A 17,839-nucleotide genomic window follows, 5' to 3' on the forward strand; every position below is an offset into this window, starting at 1 on the left:
AATATAAATTAATTTTCAGACATTAAACCAGCCTAGCATTCTTGGGATAGACTCCAATTGATAATGTTATCCTTTTTATATATTGCCAGATTAGATGTGCAGATATATTGTTGATGATTTTTGCAGATGTTCATGAGGATAAGTAGTTCAAAGTTTTTTTTAACGATAATTTATATTTATAAAGAACATTGTTCTATGAACAACAACAAAAACTCAGAAAAAAAAAGTGATCAGAGTATTATTTCTCACAAATAAGGCAACTAATGCCCTGGTATCTCAAAATCCTTTACAAAAGGAGATAGCTTCATAAGATCTAGTCAAGGGGTTTTTGGTATGTTACTTTTTTTTTCTTTTATGTTACTTTGTTTTTCTTTTCATCTGCTTCCATCTTAAGCATAATTTGTTCAGCTGTAAGAGCTCCCACTTGCTTATTCTTTGCTTACTTAACTTTTTGTTTGATGCTGGCCACATGAATTTTAGTTTCAGTAGAAGCTTCCTTAGGTTTCACATCTGGTTTTTCTTTAGATGGAATTAAAGTTTTGCTTCTTTGCTCATCTCTTACCGAGGGCTTCTGCTTGTTTAGCCTTCATTGCTTCCATTTGCTGCTACTGCTTCTGATTTGCCTTCGAAAAGTATTCACCACTAGCCAGTTCATTATCAATCTGACTTTCTGGCTGTGGTGGTGGGAATGGTGTATATTCTTTCTTAACATTTTTTTTTCTTTGGTTCCTTGCATTTATTCATATTTGTATGTTTGAATTGTGGCAAAAATCTCTCCCAACTTTGTGATTGAAATTCAGAATCTTTTGCCAACTCTTTTAGTCATTAAGGTTTTAATCTTATAAATAGGATGCATATTCTTCATAGTATATAGGACTACTTTTCAAACCTTTTTTTTATTTTTTTTGAGATGGAGTCTCGCTCTGTCACCAGGCTGGAGCCCAGTGGCGCGATGTTGGCTCAATGCAACCTCCGCCTCCTGGGTTCAAGCAATTCCTCTGCCTCAGTCCCAAGTAGCTGGGACTACAGGTGCACGCCACCACGCCTGGCTAATTTTTCGTATTTTAATAGAGACGAGATTTCACCATGTTGGCCAGGATGGTCTCGATCTCCCGACCTCGTGATCCACCCATCTCAGCCTCCCTAAGTGCTGGGATTACATGCGTGAGCCAGCGCGCCCAGCCAGTCTCAAACCTCTTTTTTAAGCCACTAAAAGGTCCAGTGGCTGAAACTGTTTCCCTGCATCATAATGGAGCAAGTTCATTAAGAGTTCTTCAGTGTAGATCCTTTGAGACCAATAAGCCATTGTCTTTTTACAAATCTCTTTATTTCTTACCAAATAACCTATTTTAATGATGTTACATGCAACATCATCCGGAAGAATTCGCACTGCCTGTTCAAATGAAACACTCCTTGCTAACAGTTTTAGATCTCTGGTCCCAGTGATGATATATGAATCAAAAGTCTTCTGTTTTTTTTTTTGAGAGTCTTGCTCTGTCATCCAGGCTGGAGTGCAGTGGCACCATCTTGGCTCACTGCAACCTCTGCTTCCGGGTTCAAGCGATTCTCCTGAGGAGGCTGGCATTACAGGTGCCCACCATCACGCCCAACTAATTTTTTGTATTTTTTAGTACAAGTCTTCTTTGTACTACTGTTAACGGAAGGAAAGCCTTGAGTGTTAATTGTCCAGGTTCTTGGCGTTTTGAACAAAGGATTGGACAAAATGCACAAACGACAAAGGAACGAAGCAGCGAAAGCAGAAATTTATTAAAGCAAGAAAGCACTGAATAGGGTGGGAATGGGCCTGAGCAAGTGGCTCTAGGGCTGAGTTACAAAGTCTTCTGGGTTTTAAGTACTCCTTTTGAGGTCCTTATTGGTTACCCCTTATCTGGATGAAGGATTTGGTCTAATACTAATAAAAGGCTGAGGTGAATTGGCCCCCTGTGCAGATGAAGGGATGGTCCCTGCTTGGCCCATGGCCAGTCCAGGGCACTCTCTCCACCTGAGACCTGGCGGAAGGGAGAGGATTGTAGGGAGAGTAATATGGGCATGGGGAGGTGGGGTTTTACTTTCTGGTTCAGCTTTAGGAAGTTGGCGTTAATTGGCCTTAAGTTCCCTGCCCCCAGGTGTTTTCCCTTGATTCACCATGAATGACTTTAATTTCTCTGCCTCCAGACCCCATTCTTCTGCCTCAGTTCAAACAGTCATGCTGCCCTGGATCCAATGCAGGGTTGCATTAACATTGATGTTTGTTCAAGGCTTTCTGCACCAATGGCCAGCACTTTCTAGTAAGCTTCTCTATATTTTGGGAACGAAGTTATATAATTACTTTCCTTCAAGAGTCCTCTGGGATTTTCCTCTTTGGAAAGAGCTGTTTCCTTCCAACCGTCAGGAACAGTAAGGAATTCCAATTCATCTTGGTCTCTCCAGCTTCCGCTTCTGGTTATGAAATTCACTGTTTCCAGCCCCTTTTCTGGCCGGTTCAGAGAGGAAGACACCATTTTCACATTGCTTCTGGTGGAGCCGGAAATAAACTTGAAAGTTCTCTTGTCTTTACCTGGCTTTGGTTTGAGGGTAGTAGTGGCTTCATAAAATGAGCTGGGGCTGGGCATGGGGGTTCGCGCCTGTAATCCCAACACTTTGGGAGGCCAAGGCAGGTGGATCACCTGAGGTTCAGGAGTTCTAGACCAGCCTGGCCGACATGGTGAAATGCTGTCTCTACTAAAAATACAAAAATTAGCTGGGCGTGGTGGCGAGCACCTGTAATCCCAGCTACTTGGGAGGCTGAGGCTGGAGAATTGCTTGAACCTGGGAGGCAGAGGTTGCAGTGAGCTGAGATCATGCCATTGCACTCCAGCCTGGGCAACAAGAGCAAAACTCCATCTCAAAAATAAATAAATAAATAATAATTTTTAAAAAAGTGTTGGGAAATATTCCTTCCTACTATTTTCTGAAAGAATTTGTGAGCATTGGTATTCTTCCTTAAATATGCAATAGAATTCACCAGTGAAGCCATATAGGCTTAGGATTACTTTTTGTGGTGGGGGTGGCAGGGTGTGGATGGATGTGGTTTTTAATCACTTAATCAGTTCCTTTAGTTGATATCAACTGTTTAGATTTCCTGTTCCTTCTTGCACCACTTTTAGCAATTTTGTCTTTCAAGAAATGATGCATTTCATCAAAGTCATCAAATTTGTTAGCCTAAGTTTGGTAGTATTTTCTTATTATCCTTTCATTCCTGATACTGGTAATTTGTGCCTTCTTTTTGTTTCTTAATTCTTTTGTTTTGTTTTGTTTTGTTTTGTTTTGAGACAGAGTCTCACTTTGTCACACAGGCCGGTGTGCAGTGGTGCGATTTTGGCTCACTGCAACCTATGCCTCCCAGATTCAAGTGAATGCCTGCCTCAGCCTCCCAAGTAGCTGGGATTACAGGTGCCCGCCACCACATCTGGCTAATTTTTGTATTTTTAGTAGAGACAGGGCTTCACTTTGGCCAGGCTGGTCTTGAATTCCAGACCTCAAGTGATCCCCCTGCCCCAGTTTTCCAAAGTGCTGGGATTACAGGTGTGAGCCACCATGCCCAGCCTCTTTTTGTATCTTGAACAGTCCAGCTGAGGAATCAGCCAACTTTTTCGTAAAGGGCAAGATAGTAAATAATTTAGGCTTTGCAGACCAAGAGGTAAAAATTTAGACTGTAATGTAGTTACTTATATATAACTGCTTTAAATTGTAACCATTTATAAAAGAATAAAAAACAATTATTAGCTCATAGGTTTGTGGGATTGGGCCCATGGAGCTAGCTAGGTCTGTATAGTTGGCCTAGACACTCATGTAGCTAAAGGTGTACCATTTTAATTTTTCTCTTGTATTGAGTCTGAGTTGTATTATTTCCTTTCTTAATTTGCTCTCTTTTTATCCAGCTTCTTAAGATGTAAGCTTAGATAATTGATTTTAGTGTTTCTTCTTTTTCAGGAAAGCATTTAAAACTGTAAAATTTTCTCTAAAACTAGTTTACTTACATCACGAATTTTTATATGTTGTGTTTTAATTTTCCTTGACTTAAAGAAAATGATATCACAGGAAGTTGAGTCTCTGGATTGCCTCTTATTGAATGGATTATTTAAATAATTAGGACTTCAATACTATTAGAGGTTTTGAGAGCTAAGTGGATTGTGTAATAAATGATTATGAAGTATGTCTTAAATAGGTTTTTTTCTCTCAGTTTTTGTTGTAGTAAAATATACATAACATAAAATTTACAGTTTTAAGCATTTTTAAGGGTGTGGTCCAGTGGCATTAAGTACATTCACATTGTTGTGCAGCCAGCATCACCATCTATCTCTAGAACTCTTTTCATCTTGCAGAACTGAAACTCAGTACTCATTAAATAATAACTCTCCATTTCCATCTCTACTGAGCCCTGTAAGCCACTATTCTACTTTCTGTGATTTTGACTACCATAGGCACCTCATATAAGTGGAATCATACAGTGTTTGTCCTTTTCAGTCTGGCTTATTTCATTTAGCATAATATACTCAAGGTTTATCTGTGTTGTGTAGCATATGTCAGAATTTGTGTGTGTGTGTGTGTGAGAGAAAGAGAGACAGAGAGAGAGACAGGGTCTCACTCTGTCGCCCAGGCTGGAGTCCAGTGGCATGAACTTTGCTTAGTATACCCTAAACCTCCCAGGCTCAAGTGATTCTCCTGCCTCAGCCCTTTAAGTGGCTGGGAATGTGGGCACGTACCACCATACCTGGCTAACTAATTTCTCTATTTTTTGTAGAGATGGGGTTTCGCCATGTTGCCCAGTCTGGTCTTGAACTCCAGGGCCCAAGCAATCCACCTTCCTCAGCGTCCCAAAGTGCTGGAATTAACAGGCATGAGCCACTGTGCCCGGCTTCCTTCCTTTTTTTTTTTTTGAGATGGAGCCTCGCTCTGTCGCCCAGGCTGGAGTTCAGTGGCGCGATCTCAGCTCACTGCAAGCTCCGCCTCCCGGGTTCAGGCCATTCTCCTGCCTCAGCCTCCCGAGTAGCTGGGACTAGAGGCACCCGCAACCATGCCGGGCTAATTTTTTGTATTTTTAGTAGAGACGGGGTTTCACCGTGTTAGCTGGGACGGTCTCGATCTCCTGACCTCGTGATCCGCCCGCCTCGGCCTTCCAAAGTGCTGGGATTACAGGCGTGAGCCACTGCGCCCGGCCTTCCTTCCTTTTTAAAATAGGTTCCTTATGTATTGATGAATGTTTTCTCAAAAAGTTGTTTTACTACTAAACTGCACATTTAAAAATAGCTAAGATGGTAATTTTTTTGTTCTACAGTTTACCATAACTTTTAAAAATTGTGGAATATCTATTTTTATTATTGGATACATTTTCACAGACTTGTTTTCAAAGACTGTGGTATTTATAAGCAGCTTTAAAAAGTAATCCTGAAACTCAGCGTAAAGATAAGATAACTAAAGTAAACTTTCCAGAAATCAGTGCTGTTTAATGTTAGTTCAAGATGTGTACAGAAATAGAAGCTATTTTTGGAAGAGTGTGCATGTTTTTCTGTCTGTTGGATTCATTAGTTTTGCTCATGTCTGACAATAAAGATGCAGTTGACAGGAAATATGATTTTCTTCCGTATGTCTATAGAAGAAACAGTAAGGACTAAGTCTTATGAATGTATACTGAAGTAAGTTGTCACTTCTGTTTTGTACATTGAAAAATTAGACATAATTGTAAATAACTGGTACTGTATGAAAGGGGAGCTCGGCCTTATTTTTTCTTGTTTTGTTTGTTTTTCTTACTCTTTCTCAAGGTAACTGACTTTCCTCCACTGATTTTGTATAAGGAACAGTGGTTATTGTTAAATGTTCACATAATATCAAAATGTTTGAGGAAGAAGGAAAATGATATGAAATCCTACGATAACCATCATTAACATTTCATGATCATTCTTTCATACACTATTTTACATATGTGAACACATATCCGTCATACTAAATTTATTATGAATAGAACTATAGACACCTTTTTTTTTTTTTTTGTGACAGAGTCTCTATCGCCCAGGCTGGAGTGCAATGGCACCATCTTGGCTTAATGCAATCTCCGCTTCCTGGGTTTAAGCAATTCTTCTGCCTCAGCCTCCTCCCAAGTAGCTGGGATTACAGGAATGAGCCACCATTCCTGGCTAGTTGGGTTTTTTTTCTCCCCACACCCCATAGAGACGCGGTTTTGCCATGTTGGCCAGGCTGGTCTCAAACGCCTGATCTCAGGTGATCCACCCACCTCAGCCTCCCAAAGTTCTAGGATTGCAGGCATGAGCCACCATGCCAGCCACTTTTTTTTCTTTAATCTCCCCACCATATCACGGTTAGCTAGATGTGTATATTTCTGTTTTTCATGAATGTGATGAAAGAGAGAGTTTTGTCAGCTAGGAACACTAGACCATATTATATACTTCTACATCTTACTTTCTTTTCATCTACTTCCCAGTAAATTGTGGCAGTCCCTCTAAGTCAGCAGGAACAGGCCTAACTATGTGTATATCTCATTGTGTGCTATATCACAGTTAATTTAGTAATTTCCATAATGATGAGCATTCTCTTTGTTTTATGAAATTTTGCTGTTATAGACAGTGTCTACTGTGTATGCTTTCCTTCCTCCTCTGCTCCCCTCCTGCCCCACACAAATCTTCTATAATTATCCTAAAGAACTGATGCATTTGTTTCTGAGAGATGATTCCAGAAAGGGTATATGATCTTAAGAAAAGTATATTTTTTATTTTTAAAGATATTAACAGATTTCTTTCCCAAAATGTTTGAGGATCTTTTTGTGTTTATTGACCATTTGCTTTTCTGTGAATTGCCCCATCGTTTATCTTTTTTAGTTTGTGAGTTTCTTGTTTATTATAGACAGTAAGTCTTTGTCATTTTTCCAGATTTTTCCAAAAGTCTTTTATATGGAGGGATGTGTTTTCTAAGAAGAAAGAACTTTATTTACTAAATTAAAAAATACAGTAAACTCACAGTGTGGTTTGTTAATTTAATTTCTATGTAAATGGGTAGTTTTCAAATAATTAAATTCTATTAAAATACATAGAGGATTTCTAAGCTTATTTAACCTTTATTCAGAGGAACTTAAGATTTATTTTTTATTTTATTTTTTTGAGACAGAGTTTCGCTCTGTCGCCCAGGCTGGAGTGCAGTGGCGCGATCTCGGCACACTGCATCTCCGCCTCCCAGGTTCAAGTGATTCTCCTGCCTCAGCCTCCCGACTACCTGGGACTACAGGCCACCATGCCCAGCTAATTTTTGTATTTTTAGTAGAGATGGGGTTTCACCATGTTGGCCAGGTTGGTCTCGTTCTCTTGATTACAGGCGTGAGCCACCACGCCCGGCCTCTTTATTTTTTAATAGCAGTGATGAGGTTGATTCAGGCTATTTGAATCCTTCTTTCATTGGTTAAATTAGCAAACATTAAGTGCTGTTGTATGCTGGATGCTGGACATTGGAGTAGGCTTTGGAGATTGAGATAAGCATGTTGACAACTTACATTTACTGACTGTTTACTGCTTTCTGCGCACTATGCTCCGTGCTTGATGTGTCATTCGGTCCTCTCAACAACTTTACTATAATTATCAGCATTTTTTTAATGAGGAAGTAAAGTTACTTGCCCAAATTACACAGCTCATAAATTTTGAATCTGGTGAGCAGTTTGAATTAAAAGCCATTACAATATGTTCCACTGAAAGAGTTGAAATACACAGACAAATAATATTTAAATAATGTTATACTCATGGTGTATACAGACTTGGTGTATACAGAGTTGGTAACACAGAATTGGGACTAATTAATTCTACCTAAGTATATACAATGAAAAAGTATAGGAATTTAGATGACATTGAATTTTAAATTTTAAATTGAGTTTTGAAGTACATATAGAAATTTATTCAGCAAAGGGATGAGAGAAGGACAATGGCAGTACAAGGGCACAGTTTACCAGGAACTACTTAGCCTGGCTGGAATGTATTATGTGAAGTGGAGAAAGCTTTGGGGTATTGAGGTTGGGGGCTGCAGTAAGTAAGAGTTATACCACAACGGCCTCTATTCCTTGATAAAATGTTTACATTTCATCTTTATCCAGGGAGAAACATGAAAAGGTTTTAAGTTGGTTTTTTGTTTGTTTGTTTTTTGGTTTTTTTTGGTTTTTTTTTTGAGACGGAGTCTCGCTCTGTCACCCAGGCTGGAGTGCAGTGGCGCGATCTCGGCTCACTGCAAGCTCCGCCTTCCGGGTTCACGCCATTCTCCTGCCTCTGCCTCCCAAATAGCTGGGACTACAGGCGCCCACCACCACGCCCGGCTAATTTTTTGTATTTTTAGTAAAGACGGGGTTTCACCGTTTTAGCCAGGATGGTCTCGATCTCCTGACCTCATGATCCGCCCGCCTCGGCCTCCCACAGTGCTGGGATTACTACAGACGTGAGCCACCGCACCCGGCCAGTTTTAAGTGTTTTTAAAGATGGTACTTGAAATTTTTTTTTCTTGGGCGTAGGCATCTGAAAGCTGGAATATTTTCATTGAAACACAAATTATTGTGCAGAACTACTGATTGATAGCTTAAATTAATGGTGGGTTATTTTATATTATTCTTAATGAAGCTTTATTCATATAACATTTAATAAAACAACTGATTTGAGAGACTTAGAAGTAGAATCTATCTAATAGCCCTCAAATTATGAATGTCTTATATTCCCAATATTTATTTAATTTTATAAATTGTTATGTATATTGTTGCACATAGTGTTTCTTGCTTTAGCTAGCTCTCCGAAACATTTGACCATATGTTTGTCATATTAGTGACAATACTTGTCTGAACAAACATGCCAATAGTCTGAACATATCTAAAATACATGCTTTTCAACTCTCTGTTAGCTGTGTTTTAAGAGATTTTCATTTTGCTTCTCAAGTACTAGTACCGTAATTTCTGTTTAAGTAGATATCTGTCAATGTGCTGCTTTGCCCTACAAAGCATTTTTTATCCATAAGAAACAGGGCCTTTGAAATGTGGCTAGTCTGAAATGAGAAGTGTTCTGAGTGTAAAATATATACAAGATTTCAAAGAATTGGTATTTTTAAAATGTTAAATATTTTTATATTATATGTTGGGATTACATGTTTTGGATATATTGGGTTAAGTAAAATATTAAACTTGTTTCTTTTTAACTTTTAAAATGTGGCTACTAGAATAAAAAAATGTATAACATGTTACATTTTTATCATTCAGTACTGCTCTTTACAGATGTTCCAAAATCATTTAGGGAACTCTAGTTCTCTCATGTATAGTCCCAAAGAAATCTAAGTGAAATGAGAGACCAGTAACTCTTAAAAAAGGAATTTATATATTTTTTTAAAAAAGATACTTTTATTGGCTGGGCGCAGTATCTCATGCCTGTAATCTCAGCACTTTGGGAGACTGAGGCAGGCAGATCACAAGGTCAAGAGATGGAGACCATCCTGGCCAACATAGTGAAACCCTGTCTCTACTAAAAATACAAAAATTATCCGGGCATGGTGGCACGTGCCTGTAATCTCAGCTACTCGGGAGGCTGAGGCAGGAGAATCGCTTGAACCCTGGAGGCGGAGGTTGCATGAGCCGGGATTGCGCCACTGCATTCCAGCCTGGCAACAGAGTAAGACTCTGTCTCAAAAAAAAAGATACTTATGAATTCAAATCCCATAATTGAAGACTTTCTGTGATGATTTTTTTTATTAAGAAATCTACTCTTCAGACAGCCCTATTATATCAAGGAGTTTTCTCTAGGATTAGTTACTATAAGTTGCTGCTTTTCTTCGCAGCTTCTCCTTTGCCTCTGTTCCTGAAACCACACACAGAATTTCTTCTGTAGATTCTCATTGGTTGCAAGGGCTTTGGTGCTAAGGCAACCATATGTGTATAGATTAGATGTTTGTAAGTTGTGACTGCCTATGGTGGAAAATAACAGCAACAATAATATGGCATTGCTTCCCATACTACCACAATGAGTAATAAAACATTTTGTAATTCATTCTGTAACAAGAGCAGCGGATCATTTATCATGGATTGCCTAGAGAAACCTTTTCAGGAGGATTAAGTGTTGGCACTTCATTTAGGAACTGCTTTTAGTAGAGCTGAGTTGGGAACTTAGTTTTTGGTTTATTACTATTGCTAAGGTTCTGAATGTTACATAGAAATTTTCTCTTTGTACTAGATTTACAGATGAAAATAATTATTTCAGAATCATTTCCGTCATTTTTTATTACACATGTTGCTTTATGATAAAAGCAAAAAATATAAATTGCTATTCTAAACTTGGGGATTTTACTTTAGTGATTGTTTTATGTAATACCCAACTAAGTTTGTATATTTAGAAATCCAGAACAATACAAAAGTTTATAGTCACGTTAAATAGCTGGAATCATGATGTTATATTTTAATCAATCACTGCTGTTCTCATTCATAACAATGAGGATCTCCAGGTAGTTTAGGAAATGCTATTTTTAGAGCATCGACCCTTTGACTAACCTAAAAGCAGGGGAGAAACCTAGCATTGTCACTTTCTTGTTTTGCCAGGCTTTTATCAGTTGGTCTATCATTGTATTTGAAAGACATTAATTAGGAGTTTTAGTTCTACTATTTTAGAATTTTGCTGACTAATATTCCTTTGACTAGTTTGAATAACATTGGATCAACTCAGATGATGGCATTCTTATGTTTTGATTAGTGTATACATGGTGTACATTTTTTCTTTCTTACTTTTTACTTATCTGTTCTTTTATTTAAAATAGGCTTTTTGTAGACAGCGTATTGTTGAACCTTGCCTTTAAAAAAATTGAATCCGACAATATCTGTCTCTTTTTTTTTTTTTTTTTTTTCTCCCTTGAGACTGGGTCTCGCTCTGTCCCAGGCTAGAGTGCAGTGGTGTGATCTCATGGCTCACTGCAGCTTTGACCTCCCAGGCCCAAGTGATTCTCCTGCCTCAGCCCATCAAGTAGCTGGAGCTACAGGCACATGCCACCATGCCTGGCTAATTTTTGTATTTTTTGTAGAGATGGGGTTTCACCATCTTGCCCAGGCTGGTCTTGAACTCCTGAGCTCAAGCTGCCTGCTTGGCTTGGCCTCCCAAAGTGCTGAGATTACAGGCATGAGCCTGTATCTCACCCCAGTATCTGTCTTTTAATTGCTGTTTAGACCAGGGACCAACAGACTTTTTAAATAAAGAACCAAATGGTCCATGGTTACAGGTCATGCTTGTCTATCGTGCAGAGATTCAACTATGCTGTAACATGAAAACTGCTGTAACATGAAAGCTGCTGTACAGTATGCAAATGAACCAGTATGTCTGTATTCCAAGAGCACTTTATAAAAATAGGCATGGGCCAGATATGGCTCCAGGACTCTAGTTTCCTAACCTTGGCTTAGACCTTTTACATGTAATATGATCACTGCTGTCATTGAATTAAAATCTGTTATCCTTCTGGTTGTTTTGTATTCTATCTGTTCTTTATTTTTCCATCTTTTTCTGCCTTCCTTTGAATTAATATGTTTTGTGATTCCACTTTATTTCCACTATTGGTTTATTATTTGTACCTCTTAAGTTTTACTTGTTACCTTAGGTTTACAATCTGCATCTTTAATTAACATGTCTACATTCAAATAATATTATATTACTTCACATGTAGTTTAAGAGCCTTAGAACACTGTACTCCCAATTCTTGCCTTCCATTCTTTGTGCTATTATCATATAATTTTATGTTATTTTCTCTTTAAGTCCCACTAATGTTTATACTTTAAATGATTCTGTAACCACCGTCACTGTTAAGATTTTTCTAGGTTTGTGACAGTAAGTTACAAGATTCATAAATTTGCACTGTTTTACAGGTGGAGAATTAGGAATATAGAGACAATAAGAAAAAAGCGTTAGCCTGACAAAGTCAGAGTGCTAGAAGAGAGCTTTCAATAGCTACAGATAACATTTCATCTCATCCTTACCACTCAGTGTTTTTCTTTAGTCATTACCTTAATTATAACTCTTTATAAGAAAAAAAAACTAAAAAGAAAACACTTTTATTTTAAAATTTACATTTTTCTTCATGCACTATATAATAAACACTGGAGTCAAATATTCTGGTTTTTTTTGTCTGACAGACTGAAGATTGTCATCCAGTTTTTACATTCTTGATTCTGGGGTGTGTATTTCAGCTTTGAGTGTTCCAAGCAACAGATTTGTTGATAATTTGTGATTCTTTATAATTTCTAGGTGCATACATAAAATCAGTCATGTTTTAGTATGCATTTCAAAGACATAAAGGTTTATTTTTTTCTTAAATACGGAGTGTAATATGTTTACTATAATCAGCTGATTTTCTTTCAAGAAAGTTTGTGGGGCTTTTTTTTTTTTGTAGTATTTGTGTGGAAGTAATCGAAAAGACAACATATTTATTGATCCTGGATACCAAACATTTGAGCAAGAATTGAATAAAATACTGCGAAGCTGGCAACCAAGCATACTTCCAGATGGTAATGCTATTTTAAATAAAGGTGTTGCTCTCTTGATATTAGGATTGTTATTTTTACAGAGTATGTTTGAAAATATTATAATTAAGTCACTTAAATTTGATAACATTTTCTGAACACTTACTCTTGAGCTCATCTGCCTTTCATCTCTTGTTGAATTAGAAACAAATGTGGTCAATAACTAGAAATGTAATCTACTTTCTCTGGAGTATGAGACTGGATGTTCATATCTTAAGCCTTCCAGTGGAGCTTCTGATGTAAATTTCTCTTAAACCACTGTTTTCAATATGTGAAGAAAATATGTGTGTATGTGGAGTCACCAATTTTTTTCAGGAATTTCAATTCCTGAATTTTAATTTTAAAAGGATTTACACTGTTTTCTGACCACTGTTTGCTTGTCCTACTGAAGAACAGAAGCAAACATCCAGTCCCTTATTCCCTAGATAATAATAGTTCCATAGTAGCCTCTGTATTGTTAAAGAGCTGCATAGGTAATTCTAAAATTATTCTAGTTGATCTAATATGAAAGGAGAATTGGTATAGATTTGTCCTTAAATTAACTGTGTCTGCTTCTAGATGGTTAAATGAAAACTTTTATCTATTATAATTCTTTTAAAATAGTTCTCTCTATTTAAGGGTCAATATTCTCTCGAGTTGAAGAAGACTATCTCTGGAGGATAAAACAACTAGGATCACACTCTCCAGTAGCTCTTCTGAATACACTGTTCTACTTTAACACTAAGTATTTTGGCCTGAAAACAGTGGAACAACACTTAAGACTTTCCTTTGGCACTGTGTTTAGGCATTGGAAAAAAAATCCTTTAACGATGGAAAACAAAGCGTGTCTTCGATACCAAGTGTCTTCCTTATGTGGAACAGATAATGAAGGTAGTGTAACAGATTTCTATTTTTATTTTTATTTTTAAATTTTTTTTGAGACAGAGTTTCACTCTTTTTGCCCAGGCTGGAGTGCAGTGGTGCAGTCTCGGCTCACTGCAGCCTCCACCTCCTGGGTTCAAGCAATTCTCCTCCCTCAGCCTCCTGAGTGGCTGGGATTACAGGCAGGCGCCACCACGCCTGGCTAACTTTGTATTTTTAGTAGAGACAGGGTTTCTCCATGTTGGTGAGGCTGGTCTCGAACTCCCGACCTCAGGTGATCCACCCACCTCGGCCTCCCAAAGTGCTGGGATTACAGGCGTGAGCCACCACGTGTGGCCCAGATTTCTATTTTGGGATTGTCTATGGTAGGGATATCCAAACCTTGCCTTACTAAAGACCACCTGGGTCACTTGTTAAGAACCTAAGGACTGTCAGTTTTATAAAATAAGACAACCTATGTCTTAAGGTGTCTCAGTTCCTTTTGTTTGAAAAATTGTACATTACCAGAAGCCATAACTTAAAACTCCAAGGGGCACCTGGTCCTATTCTTTGGTATAACAGACACTAGGAGTGATGTTTATATCTTTCTTCAAGATTAGTTTAGGTTTATTTCACTTTTATTTTTTAAGATAAAATTACTACTGGAAAAAGAAAACATGAAGATGATGAGCCAGTATTTGAACAAATTGAAAACACAGCCAATCCTTCCAGATGTCCTGTGAAAATGTTTGAATGCTACTTGTCTAAAAGGTGAGTGTTAATGATACTTAACTTTTAAAAATGGTGGTAGAAGTTGGCTGGTTTAAATTTAACATTACCAAGAAGTGACTTTTTTAAATGGATTCTTTCTCAGATTTCTTCTCTCTCAGTTATACCCAAGTTCATTCAGTTATAATCTTTTATTTTGAAATACCCAGCTTATACATCATACTTAAGAGTTTAAGCAAATGTTAAGAAATCACTCTCTACTAATGAAATTTCTACTGCTGTCATTTGCTTTTGGAGATGGGGTCTTGCTCTCTCGCCGAGGCTGGAGTACAGTGGCACATGATCATAGTTCATTGCAACCTCAAACTCCTGGGCTTAAGCGATCCTCCCACCTCTGCCTCCTGAGTAGCTGGGATTGCAGGCATGTGCCTCCATAGCTGGCTAATTTTTGTACTTTTTGTAGAGACAGGATCTCACTGTGTTGCCCAGGCTGGTCTTGAGCTCCTGACCTCAAGCCGTCCTCGTGCCTCAGCCTCCCAAAGTGCTGGAATTACAGGCATGAGCCATTGCGCCTGTCATTGTCTTTTAAATTACAGCAATTCCAATGACAGCAAAGCAAGGGACACAAACTTTTTCTTAAACGGTCAGATGGTAAATATTTTAGGCTTTTTGGGCTATAGAATCACTATTGTAACTAATCGATTCTCTTGTAACTAGAAAGCAGCCATAGACTGTATATAAATTCATGGCATGTGGCTGTGTTATAATAAAACTTCACATAAGCAGGTGGCTGACTGTAGTTTGCCAATGTCCGGTGTAAAGGTATGCTCAAAGGTAGTATAGATAGGTGGAAATGTAAGTGAAGTATTTACATTTAAGAGAAAACAGTCAAGCAGGTATGAAAAATGGAATCATGTTCTGGAATTTTTTTTTTCCCCCAATCTCAGACCAACAGGCATTTTAAAAAGTTTAAGCCAATAAAACGTGTAGAGACCATAGATTATTTTATGCTTGCCTGTTGTTTTAAGTAAGCACTCTCTAATTTTCAGAAGGTCAGCATGAATTCAAAATGTATTTCCCTGTTTAAACAAATCTATAAATCACAGGTCCCCAGGATGGCCCTCAAGAACTTGTAAAAACAATAGTATCATGTATAGGATGATATTAGTACAAGTTGAATGCCCCTTATCCAAAATGCTTCTGACCAGAAGTGTTTTAGATTTCAGATTTTTTCGGATTTTGGAATATTTGCATATACATTATAAGATGTCTTAGGGCTGGGACCCAACTGTAAACATGAAATTCATTTATATTTCATATACACCTTATACATGTAGCCTGAAGATAATTTTATTTATGCATAGCCTGAAGGTGATTTTATTTTCCCCTTGGGGTTGCTGAATAACCTGTGTGTTATGTGCCTGTGTTTTGGGTGCGAACTCCTCACATGAGGTCAGGTGTGGAACTTTCCACTTTTGGTGTCATTTTGGCAAAGAGTTTCAGATTTTGGATTTTTGAATTAGGGATGCTCAGCCTGTATTTCTCACCATGGTTTAGGGTAGTCCTATTTGGCTGCAATAGTGTCAGCGTCTTCAGTTGGTAGTAACTATTTGTTAGTAGGAAATTCCTATCTCACTATTACCTTGTTGGTATTTTAAAAATTAAGTTTCTGTTATGTAATGCTGTAAGAATTTTTTAATTTTATGTGCTGCCATACATATTTCATCAATTCTAAGACATTTTCACATTTCACTATTTCTGAAACTGGGATGCACAGTTTAAATTGTTGCATCTTGAAATCATAATTGGCAGTGTTTTACTTGCTTAATGGTAGCATTAAAATAATGAGTGGTGTGTCTATTGATAGTGTCTTGGATTTAGTGAAGTCGAGTTAAAATTGTGGGAAATAATCTCTATCTCAGAAAATAACTCTGAGAATATTCTAATGACAGAATAATGGAGACAGTGGGGCATAGGGTCTGGTCATATAATGTGATTAATGGCGTCTGAATTATTCTTGAAAAAAGAAAAAGTTGTGGAAATTTTGTGTGTATTTTGTGAAATTGACTTTTTCTCTTTCCTCCCGCCTCCAAAGTCCACAGAATCTTAATCAGAGGATGGATGTTTTTTATTTGCAACCAGAATGTTCTAGTTCTACAGATAGCCCTGTCTGGTATACGTCTACTTCACTGGACCGAAACACCTTGGAAAATATGCTTGTACGGGTTCTTCTAGTAAAAGATATTTATGATAAAGACAATTATGAACTGGATGAAGACACAGACTAAAAAGGAACGTTGCAGAAGCAATCGGGATAAAACAGCATTAGATAGTCATGCTGCTAGATCTTTATTATGGAAAACATTTCAAGTTTACTCCTTCTGTTTTGAGTTTTGTAGCAGTGTACCCACGCTGGGTATTACCATGTAAATAATCTGTGAGTGAAAGTTGCCATTATTCTATGTAGTGGTTTTAGGATACTTAACAAATACATTCAGATTCTTTTTTTATTATTATTTATTTGATTAGGTATGTTTGTAACTTTTTACATTACAGAATATGAATGAGAATGTGCCATGTATAATTTTTTTCTTGTAGTAAGAAACATCCATATTGCACAACTCTACTGTTGCAAAGCTTCCTTGGAAGGGGGCTCTTTTACTGGGTTCTTAACCAGATGGTTGTGTATGGGTAGCACTACTAAAAGTTTAGAACTTGCAGTGTCTTTCGGAATTTTTAAAATAAACTGTAAACTAATAGGCTGGGGTTTTTGTTTTGTTTCGGGGTTTTGTTTTGTTTTGTTTTGTTTTGTTTTGTTTTGTTTTACATTTTAGTTACTGAAGCCTTACAAGGTTATGTAGAGAGATACCATCTTCTGTACCAAAAATAGACAAGAGAATGCTGTCAATATTGGTGTACTGTAATGTGAATCTATACTGGTGAAAACAATTTTTTGTTCCCCTTATTAAAACCTTAGTGTCCTTTTCTCATTTGTGGCTTTCTGCATCACCCAATCAATAAAAAAACAAATATATATATGTATATATATGTATGTATGTGTGTGTGTATATACATATATATATATATAAATGATTGTAAGTTGAAAACAAGATCATCAAGACATTTCCTTTGTAAAAATGTCTGGTGAAAGTATAAAATTCTGTTTTCTTTTATGCCAGCCATAAGTATCTGAAATCCTCTTCATTTATAGAGGTTTGATTTTTATTTCTTTTTTTTTCCTCTTAAGGATACAGATCATGCTGCAATGTTACCTGTGTAGTACTCTAAAACTTAGCAATTTTATCAGAATTCTTGTGCCTGTTTACATTGGATAAAATTGTTTTTAGAAATTCCACTCCTGAAATAGTTATAGAAAGTCAAGCCATGTTAAATAAGATAGGATCACATTTTATTATGAAGATTACCAGTGTAGTAATTCTGATATTGCAGATGATTGAGGAACAAAGAAAGAAACTAATAGAGAAAGTCAATCTCAGAGGAAATCCCATTTAATATTAGATTGTTTGGCTTTTGAAATTACTTCTTATAGAAGATTGCATTAAAAAAAAACACTTTGTGCTTCTGCATAGCAATTTATCTGTTCAGACCTTTTCTTTTAGAATAAGGAAACTTAAAATCTACTTTCTAAAGACTGAACAAAGTGCTAGCTGCAAATTATCTTGAAATCATTTGGCTGTTTTCTAGCATGTGTGT

The 17,839-nt window shown here is 37.2% G+C and overlaps 1 protein-coding gene across 11 annotated transcripts in view; it reads left to right on the forward strand.

The window, feature by feature from the left end:
• The window catches only part of ZMYM2 (zinc finger MYM-type containing 2), a 222,667-nt gene extending 205,556 nt beyond the window's left edge, over positions 1-17,111 (forward strand). For 10 of the 11 annotated variants that reach the window (XM_054528713.2, XM_054528714.2, XM_054528715.2 and 7 more), the window contains 4 exons: positions 12,427-12,541; positions 13,175-13,426; positions 14,047-14,167; positions 16,221-17,111. In XM_054528713.2, the coding sequence (XP_054384688.1) occupies positions 12,427-12,541; positions 13,175-13,426; positions 14,047-14,167; positions 16,221-16,413 (681 nt within the window). In that variant the 3' untranslated portion in view covers positions 16,414-17,111. 11 annotated transcript variants of the gene reach the window in all.
• Positions 17,112-17,839: the final 728 nt, after the last annotated feature.

The sequence above is a fragment of the Pongo abelii genome, chromosome 14 (genome assembly GCF_028885655.2).
Source record: "Pongo abelii isolate AG06213 chromosome 14, NHGRI_mPonAbe1-v2.0_pri, whole genome shotgun sequence".
Lineage (NCBI taxonomy): Eukaryota > Metazoa > Chordata > Mammalia > Primates > Hominidae > Pongo > Pongo abelii.